The 10,370-nt window shown below is 50.1% G+C and overlaps 1 protein-coding gene across 1 annotated transcript; it reads right to left on the bottom strand.

Moving 5' to 3' along the window:
* Nucleotides 1–48: 48 nt before the first annotated feature.
* LOC122379941 lies at nucleotides 49–8,375 on the bottom strand. Its single transcript, XM_043362618.1, has 10 exons — nucleotides 8,255–8,375; nucleotides 5,061–5,388; nucleotides 4,569–4,681; nucleotides 4,223–4,361; nucleotides 3,491–3,649; nucleotides 3,037–3,201; nucleotides 2,146–2,317; nucleotides 1,815–1,924; nucleotides 1,034–1,205; nucleotides 49–750 (listed from the first exon to the last, which is right to left on the bottom strand). The coding sequence occupies exons 1-10, from the start codon at nucleotides 8,368–8,370 to the stop codon at nucleotides 569–571; spliced, it is 1,656 nt and encodes a 551-aa protein (XP_043218553.1). The 5' UTR covers nucleotides 8,371–8,375; the 3' UTR covers nucleotides 49–568.
* Between the last annotated feature and the right edge of the window lie 1,995 nt (nucleotides 8,376–10,370).

The following is a 10,370-nucleotide window of genomic DNA, read 5'->3' as shown; positions in this document are numbered from 1 at the left end:
ATTATCTTCTCGCAAATATCCTCTCAAAAAGGTCTTGGAGCCATGTTGAGCGGGACCTTTTTTTTATTAAACGTCGTGGTCCGCCGGAGCCAGTGCCAACGGGTCTGGGCCAGGTTCTGCAGTGCTAATACGTCATTCGGCCAATCAGAACCCAGTGACAGCTTCAAACGCATCCATGTTCATTAATCATTTTTACCGTGTTATATTTTTGCCGAATAACCAGCACAAAATTATACGCTTGACGCGAATATGTTGAGATTATGGATATGCATGCAGAGAAAGCGCGATTCAGACCACAAACAAATTGTCTTCTGTTTTTTGGTCAGTCAAAACGCACCCAGTTGATAACAAACTTGCGACCAAATGCTAAATATCGAAACTCGTACGCATATGTAAATTGGCTGACAATTATGTTAGGTACCTATTCATCCACTGTGTTCTGCAAATCGCAAGGCACAAATCATACCCTGTCAATGCTGTATCGACTGTCAACATCTCAATGCATCTCTCAGCAACCCTTTATCGCAGTTAAGCCAATCCAGTGTGGGTAACACAAGCCTATGCAGCGCTACACCGAGTTGAGGAACAGGTTCATCAGCACGTCTGTGTAGGTGGCGAGCTGGACCATGCCGTAGATGGGCTCGGCGGACTGCCCCAGGGCGCGGTTCACCAGGTCGATGGGGATGCCGAGGTTGTAGATGGTGTTGTAGCTCTCCGTGATCCGTCCCACCTCGTCAGGAGCCAGGTACCCTGCCGGAGGGACGGTAGAAAATAAACAATTTTTTTAATGATTGACGTTGTTGTAGCGATTTATCACTCTCAGACCCCAGCAGACGCCAATGGGGAAGAGGGGCGTTATATATATACAATAGGTACTGCTCAATCAAGCGTGATTTGTACGTCCTCAGAAGTCGAAAACTGTACCGGTTATCAATCATGACGCGTGTTCTATCACATAACCTTCACTAACAGACCCGAACAGTGTCGTTTTTTCCCGATTGGCGGAACCTGCTACGCTCGGCCGGCCGCTCACCTCCGTCCTCTGCGCCGCTGAGGCTCAGTGTGGTGACCAAGTGCTGATAATCTGCCATCCACTGGTCGCGGTCAAACTCGGGGGTCGGCGGTGACGGCGGGTAGGCAGTGTCGTACGGTATCGCCCCGGCACTCTCCGGCCGAGCTGAGTCCTCCGGAACGCCTTCCGGCTCCTGAAGCAGTGTCGGTGGAATGGGGTAGTTTGGGAACGGCTCAACATCGCTAACAGAGAGACACACACCATAACAGCGGACTAAGCATGAGTGAGAGCGGATTGAATAAATACTGAAAATTATAGACGTTAGATTTCCGGAAAAGTGCGTAAGACAGACAGTAAGCCCGTTATTTTGTCGCGTACCTAAACCGTGGCTAAAATATGCTCCTTACGACACGATTTAAATACTAAATTTGATTAATGTTCTAAAGTACCACAACAAATATCCAAGCTGGGATTAATGTGGCTTAAAATGATTCCACATTTAAATATAGGAGAGTGAATGCTTCTTTTTTTGGCTCCGTAAAGACTGCCGAAACAAGTGAGCAGTCTGCGCGCCGGCTCCAGTAGGCTGGTGGGTAGGCTGTGCCGCAATACCGCCGAACGCCTGTAGGTAGACTGTGCCGCATTACATGGCGGCGGCCGGCGCAGTCTATTTACAGGCAAACCGAGCGCTAGGTACGACGAGCATTCGGACATGCGCGCTGCACATTGCACGTAAAAAAGCTTCATACATGAAGTGCCCATACACTGTATCTAAATACGATTCTCTCCTTTTTCTTCAAACCTGGTCGGCCAGCCGCGGCTGGTAGGCGGGCTGGGGTGGCCGGTAACTGGAGTTGGCGATCACCGGAGGCGGTTCCTTTGGCCGTCTCGGACGGTGGTTGTTCCCGATGCCTGAAATTATGACTAAAATGTCAATTTAGACGTTTCTTTATTTGTGCAATGCATAATTAAAAACTAATTAACGTTTCCTTATACCTTTTAAGCTATTAAGTTTATGCACGTAGAATGCAAAGTCTATGCACAGACTAAGTGCGCACTGCACAATGCACGTAGAAAGTTTAGGCGCATTTGAGGCGACTGAGATTCCTGATGTTTTCCGTCTCACCACTGACCCTGAATAGTACCGCTGGCCCGGCTGGCGCCCGGTGAGGCCCTGCCCAGGTACGCCGTTAGCTTGTCGATGTCACACAGGCCGTTACCCTGTTTGTCTGTGGCCGTGCACAGCCTGGCCAGCAGCTCCTGTGGCATGTCCTCCAGCCCGCAGCGGTGCAGACCCGTCTCTACCTATAGGGGATACATAAAGAATAGTGATTGTTCTAATTGAAAAGTCCCAACCTTCGGATACACTCAGCTCAGTTCCGCCTATCCAGTTTTGTGACGTTTTTACTATATAATAAGATATATTAACCTTACTCTCATATTAACCAAACGATATAAAAAAAAATCAAAACGACAAAATACAAAATACTGAGGCAGGGCCGAAGCTGTATTTTGTCTTTTTGAATTTTTATGTCGTTTTGAATTTTTATATCTTTTGGCTAACATAAGAGTAAGGTCTCTTATCTCTTATCTCTCTTAACTCTCCTCTTATCTTATCTCTTATAATAGTCATAACGTCTCTCAAAACTGTGCTCAAAACCCTTTGTGACGTTTTGTTAATTCTTAAATCTCAGTGACCGAGGCGACACATTATCAAGACCACTTTTAGCCACTTTTACCATATAAAAGTAAAACGTGAATATAATCGTTCTCATCATTCTACCTTAGTAAGTATTTCGCTTAAAACGTCTCTGCTTCCGATGGAGCCGGAGGGTAAGAATAACAACCGACTTATTCGGAAAGAATGAAAATATGGTGCTCTACCTGAGGTGCTTCAGACGGTTTGCCCCTATATACGATTAAATTATTTTAAGTTAATAAGCGTTCGCGAGCATATAATTTATTTGGCGCATTAGGTATTCATTACTTATATATCCTGGTGAGAGGGTCAGAACACACCTCACCTGTTGTGTGGACAGGAAGCCGTTCCTGTCGCGGTCCAGGTCGTAGAAGGTCCTGCTGAGCTGGTCCAGGTCCAGGGGTCGAGGTTTCAGGTAGGCGGCCAGGTCCTCCTTGAGCCGGGCATCGTCCCGCTCGGTGAACGCACGGCCGAGCCGCGGAGCCGGCGCCTACAGACAAACGCGGGGTTATTTTTTATGGTAAATTATTTGATTAAATTAATTTCATTGGCGAAGCAAGAACCACCGAACATCAGTGACGCATAATACCACAAAAAGACATAGAGTGCAGAGGAAAAGTTCGCTAGAGAATTGCCAATGATGTCCCTCAGCTAGCGTACCAATGACAAGTCATCAATTACCGATCACTTGGATGGACCCAGTATACGTAAGCGCACTTGTATGGCTATCGGCCTCCCCAAATTATACTGAATACTTGTCTCTCCCCTGAGGCGGCTACCTGAGCTTTCGGCGGCGACTGTCTCTGAGGCGGCACCGTCCTGCTCGCCTCCAGCCGCACTGAGCTCAGATACTGGATCAACTTCTCGTAGCGGACGGCCTCCGACGACTCGGAGAACTTTGTCACCAGACTGTCCTCCGCCTCCGGAGTCAGCGTCAACTGAAGAAGGCGACATCGGAGGTCGGAGGTCATGTGACCCCCTTGACTTGACAGGCGAGAAATAGGCAGGCTGCCTGACTGCCTCTTTTAATCTATTGCGTGAATGCTTATCGTTCCTTCATATTATCATTCGTCGCTCTCTAATACGGGCATTATCGCTTGCACACGACTATTAACTCCAGAATGGTTTTAACCGGTCTATTATGGCCCGGCCCAAGATGGGTCTTGTGTGGTCCGGTCCAATCCGGTCCGGTTCCGGTGTGGCTCGCTGTGGTCCCGGTGGGTGTGCTCCGTACCTGGTGTTTGTGCAGGGTGTGTCGGACGTGACTCGGTGTCAGCACGCCTCCCGATCCCCGTCCCTGTGTGGTCCCAGTGTGGTCCTGGTGTGGTCCCACTCCCAGTGTGGTCCATACCTGGTGTTTGTGCAGGGTGCGCCGGACGTGACTCGGTGTCAGCACGCCGTCCCAGTCCCGGTCCTTGTGCGGTCCCCTGTGGTCCCTGTATGGTCCCCTGTGGTGCCGGGCCGGTGTCGTTACGTATGGATCCGGTCCCGGTGTGGTCCGTACTCCGTACCTGCTGTTTGTGCAGGGTGTGCCGGACGTGACTCGGTGTCAGCACACCGTCCCGGTCTCGGTCCAGAGTCCGCAGCTCGTTCAGAATTCGCTGCACCCGCCTCTCGTGAAGCAGCTCGGAGCTACGGTACAGCTCGTTTCTGAAACCGTCCGCCAAGCCGTGGCCAACTAGCAGTGTACCGGGGTGGCGTACAAATGGGTGGTTCTCCTATGGTGTCATTCTACCTATCACATTTCTTGAAACGTGTCGGTAGATAAAAAAATACCTATCGACTATCGTAGCATAATCATTTCACAATTGTGTACGAATTCAGTTGTGATGTCCGGCGGTCACATGTTTAGCTTACTTGAGAGTGATTTCCTGGAGCTCGCCCAGCTTCTTGAGCTGTTTACTGGAGCTTGTTGGGGTGATAGGAGGCAGCACCGAGAAGCTGGCATTCATAGCCCCGTTCGTTACATCCTGAAAACATGCAAAGAGCATCGCTGGGCGCAGACGGACTCACAATGATCCTGAGCAGCGATAATTGCGGTCTAGGCGTTTATTTGGCACAAATCACATCTTTTTATTACGCTAATTAGTAATGGATATTGGATAACACACCAATAATTAAAAGTAAGTCTCATTGCATATGGCTCCGTAGTCCCCCACCGGGCCGGGAACCTTCGTTCCCTTGCGTGAAAAGAATCGACTTCAAATGGTCCAGTTTAAAACCACAATCAACTTAGCGCTACCCTGAAGCCGTTAAGCGGTGACAAATGGCTCATTGGCTCCTCATCAAAATGCAGTCGGAAATGGGTCACAGGCAACTATTGAAGGACCGCTGCGGCCGTTCGCCTACCGAGGTGCGGCGCGGCGCTGATCGGGAGTAGGTGACCTCCGGCTGGCGGGCGCCCACGATACTCTGCCCGGCGCCCTGTGCCTGCGGCGGGCTGCCCGGTGTGACCTGCGGCCGGCCGGCGGTGGCGCCCCCAGCTCCGGTCACCAGCCGCTCCGCCGGCACCCGCTGCGGACTCTCCGCCGGCGGCGGGGGACGGTACTGCGAGTTCGCGCCGCCGCCGCTAGGCGTCACTCTGATGGTCGGGTTCTGCTCCACCCGCACCTGGCTCCGGAGCGGGTCGGCTGATCGGCTCGGCGGCGGCCGGTACGCCTGCTGCAGTCCGTTGTCTCTGCGGTGACAGGGCACGTGCAAGCGGCATCACAGTCGGTTTGTTTTCACGAACACTGACACCAGTGATGACAGTTTTTGTCAGGATTAGCTAATATCGGACACAGGTTGCGCCGGCAACGTCCACACCTGTCCATCGACCCTGCACAAGCCGACGATCGATCTTCATCGTTGACCATCAGTCTGTTTCATGACATAACTGCACGTCGGCAAATATTACCCGAGCGTCTGTAATGACCTCGAACTTTCGTACGTATACGCCGTCACCGCCGTAGGTAATGTGCGCGCAGAACGCCGTGCCTCGCCTTAGTACCTCAGCGCAACACTGCCCAATGCCCCAACTAGGACTGCAATGACAAATGTTATGTCGTGAAGGTGATGGATACTGATGAGTGTTGCGCCTTTATGCCTAAACGTGAATGTATTTGCCCGCCTACGGCTGTTGTTTGTTTGCAGGAATTCGAATGGTCGCCGGTGAATGCAGGTTTGTCCAGGGTGATCGGTGGGACAGGACAGTCGATCGTTGCCAGGTTACAGACAGACCAGGCAATGATCCGAACACCACCTGCTGCGAGCAGCTGTCAAACTACGTCAGCAGGTACCGGCCGAGGGCAGGGTCAAACAAAGGTCAGCATCGGATGTGACAGCTTACGGCATAGCTGAATGAAATGTGAACTAAGGTCGGCGGTATGAGGAATTAGTTAGATGGGTTAGCGTCTAAGTTTCGTTAGAACCAATACGGCTTCATACGGAAAGGGGCATCAACGTGCAAAAGTCCACCAAGATGAGTTTTCTTTTTACCATTAGAATTTTGCTCTGTAAATATCCCGTCAAATAAAACCGTTTTGAAATATCAGAAAGTTTTCCTTCTGTTAAAGGTAGTGTGCCACCTTTGAAAGATTTCCCATTTTATTTTTCCTAGGATAAGAAGCTTCTGTTTTTACCTAATATCGCAAAGAAAATCAAAAATGGGCCTGGAATAGTGCCTTTTTCGCCTAAAAGTTTATCGGTTTTTCGATATGTATAACAACTGTAGTGGGCTGACCTGCAAACAGGCGTCGGCAACAATCGCGAATGCGGCGCACATGTGACAATAAGCAAAGGTCATTATAGAGTTACGACGTACGGGAATGAGTTATCAGCTGTCTAATCGTAGACAACACAATGTCGAGCCTTAAACTGTAAGCCTGTATTGGTATTGTTTCTTTTATTTGGCTGTCGAACATTATTTATGGTTTGAAATATGATTTTATGTAAAATAATTGATATGAAAAAGCCGTCTCTTAAGTTATGACCCCATTTCACCACACGCAAGTGGCAGAAATGACAATGATCAGCTGACGCATTTTTCTTGGCCGAAGTCAGAGCGCGCGGCCCGACGCACCACCACCGCACCACAAAGTATGAGCAGAAGCCGCGCCCAAAGCCAGGGCCCCGGTAACGTGAGGTAGCCGAGTCGGGGCAGCGTGCGCTGACCCAAGCCGGGGCCGCAGCTTTGGGCGCGGTCTACCGCATCCCCGCGGGCAGCCCCGGGCTATCACATGACACCGGGAGGACGCGCGGCCCCGGCTTGGGTCAGCGCACGCTGCCCCGACTCGGCTACCTCACGTTACCGGGGCCCTGGCTTTGGGCGCGGTCTACCGCACCACCTAACAGGCGTGTTCGAAACCGCAGGAGATGATGATGAACGGGTTTATCGAAACTTGATTGGATGAGCATATCGGTAATAGCGATTTCAGTGTGTGCATTTATTGTTCATAGTGGTGTGAAATGTGGTTGGGGTACGACCGACAACCCGTCGGGGCGAATTTCGCACTGGGGTACTCAAAATTTGAAGAATTTAAGACGTTTCCATGAGTTTTGAAGGTATGGATAAGTTCTAAAAATCCGGTTCTCCTTATCTGGGCCATTAACTCCATACGGTCCAGGAAAGCTGGCACACTACCTTTAAGTCTATAGGTTCCGTCTGTGCGGGACATTGTTAGGTAGGAAGGTAGCGGAACTAAAGCTGATAATACTGTATGTTTCATACGGGCAAAAGGCACCATCGCGTAGAAGCACTTTGAGTTCAGGCGGGTGCCAACGGCTCCCAAGCCGGTGAAGTGATTTCAGCGAAACGTACCTAATGCAGGTGTCAAATGTTTTCGGTTGCGGGCCTAACTTTCTGGAATTTGTTGGTAGGACTTCAATCATCAATGTTTAATTTTGTGATACCAAAGTAATTCTTACCATGCACCACCATAAGGAAAATAATAAAACATTTAAGTCATTGGTAGCACTGGGGCCACACAAGGCCTATAAAATGACACCAATGGTTTCGCTTGACCAGACGTAGGTTAGTTTATGTAAGCCGTTTCACTCGAACCGGAAAAGTACTTACAGAATAAATTGTAAACGGGCAATAAGATCACGAGAATTGTATTTAGAAGGTATGGGCAAGTTACCTTGCCACTGGAAAATGCGTTTCAGTTCAAGTACACGTATATATTTTCAGACGTTTAACGTTCTTTTTTCTTTCCCATTCGGCGGGATCCGAAAGTCATTTTGATACCGAATGTATAATAGAGCACAACGCACATTAGGTATGCAATTAAAAGTTTCCTTATAATTACCATTCATGATGAGATATATGTACCTATTTACTTCAGCGTAACGTTTTAGACGGCACTGGCAGTTCTGATCTTCAGTGCGATCGCGCCACAGAGATAAACAAATTTCAGAATGACTGTTCCTTGGCCTTTTTCTAGGAAGCCTAAACGAAATAAAACGAAACACAGTTCAGCTGCAATAGACGGGGCAGTTACCAACTGTCAGATCCATGCCGTTTCCGTGGAGGCCTGTCCACAGTGCCTATTAGATGCACTCACCCGTTCTGCCACACCACCACACGTCTGCCGCCGACAATTTTCACTTGGTAGCGCCGCTGCTCGGGTGCCGTCCCAGCGGCGTCCCTCTGCAGGCTGCGCTTTTCAACCAGGGGCATCGCCTCGCCTGCAAAGCAGTGGCATTGGTCACGCCACAGGTAAACTTATTAACTCGTACGTAGACGGAAATGTCGTACAATACTAACCACCCAAATATAGGTATATGCTAGCGCGATAACGTAAAACGGTGTCCGCCTTATTTATCACATGGACATGAGTTATGTAAAAAGACCTATGGGAATTTATCTCATTGAATTGTATTGCCTAAATCGTTCCTGAAAGTCAGGGAATCTAGCACCATTTAACAATGGACAGGCTGCCCCATTATTATGGGTATTCATACATTTATGCGCTTTTTAACACGTAAAAGTCACGGGATCTGACAGTGTGGAAGAACAATGGGTACACGGATAGGTAGAATTGCGAACCTGACGTGCGTAGATTGCAATGGAAGTGCGTTCCTCACCCTGCGAAGGTGGAGACGGACTCACTAAGCTGTAGGTGTAGAAGTTTCGGCTTCTGATGGACGATCACCGGTGACTGATGGTGGATGATCAATGCTCACTGATAACAAGTGATGAGAGGGTGCTGACGGGGGTGATCACCAGTCACTTATTTTGAGCGATCAGTAGTCCCTGTTAAGAGACAACCAGCAGTTAATGTCGGTGGATTATCAATCACCAGTTATCCGCCTGCGGCTTATCACCGGTCTCTGATGGTCAGCAATCGGGTATCACTGCAGGCGCTGCAATGATCAGCAATCACTGGTGATAGCCAATTGTAGTCACCGCTGATGTTTGACGATCAGCGATCGCCGATGTTGGACATTCAGCGATCACCGATGTTGGACGATCAGTGGTCACTGCTGGTAGGCGACCTGTTGTTCCACTGCTGATTGTTGCCCGCCGGGGCGGCGCCCCGTCGCCCCGATGGGCTCCACCGACTAGCCGACACTGTCTCCCGACACCTCCTGCAGGAAGGAGCCACCGAACAGTGCGCCGACGCATCCCCCCCCCCGCGAGTCCGATCGCTGGCAGGTGTCGCTATTGACGGTTTGCCCGCCAATGAAGTATGGATGCCACGGCCGCCGCCGCCGCTGCCGCCGCCGGCGGTGCAGCCGTGGCCTTGGCGTGAGCCGTGCACAACAGTTGGTGCCCCCCCCCCCCATCAACCCCTCATTGCTCATTGACCGGCCTCAATGACGTAGACTGACCCCACCTGGTCGCGACCGACGACCTGGCGACGCCGCATCAACACAAAGGCGGCCGCGGCACTCACTGCTCCGAGCCGGATGTGTACTGTTCAGCGGCTCCCGTGGTCGTACCGTGTAGGCCGCGACGGAAGATAAGTTGCCGAATCATCAACGATTCGGCAATGTCAGATAGTTAGGCATGTGGACAATGGACGCACGATTAACCGCAATGTAGGTAACTATCATAAATCGCATTCAAATTTCAGCAAGTTGTGAGCTTTTGCCAGAAGAAAGATAGGCCTGAGAATACCTATGTTCTGGTGCATTATTTCGTAAGGCAAAGGCATGTGGACAATGGACGCACGATTAACCGCAATGTAGGTAACTATCATAAATCGCATTCAAATTTCAGCAAGTTGTGAGCTTTTGCCAGAAGAACAGTAGGCCTGAGAATACCTTTGCTCTGCTGGTGCATTATTTCGTAAGGCAAAACATTCAAAACGTGGAGAATCAAATGTGCACCGTTAACATTATCAAATTTTTGAAAAATCAACAACACTTCAGCAAACGTTGAACATCAATGTCGGGTCTCGCCAGAGAATGAGATGCCTCTCTATCTCTACGTGCAACAGGAAGAGAATATGAAATAAGACATGGTGAAACAACCATTATCAGCAACATGCTCCGTATGAGGAGCAGCACAAGGACACAGCATCCGGGAAGCACTGCTCCTTAGAGTCGGAACGGTCGAACGGATGCGCCCAAGACGCCGCGGCGCTCAGTTTGCCTGTATGTAGACTGCGCCGTCCGCCGCCGTGTGATGCGGTACAGTCTACCTGCAGGCGTTCGACGGTATTGCGGCACAGC

This window comes from Amphibalanus amphitrite, unplaced genomic scaffold, assembly GCF_019059575.1.
Source record: "Amphibalanus amphitrite isolate SeventyFive unplaced genomic scaffold, NRLGWU_Aamphi_draft 000087F_arrow, whole genome shotgun sequence".
NCBI classification, from domain to species: Eukaryota; Metazoa; Arthropoda; class Thecostraca; order Balanomorpha; family Balanidae; genus Amphibalanus; species Amphibalanus amphitrite.
This window is presented reverse-complemented; position numbering and strand designations above follow the sequence as displayed.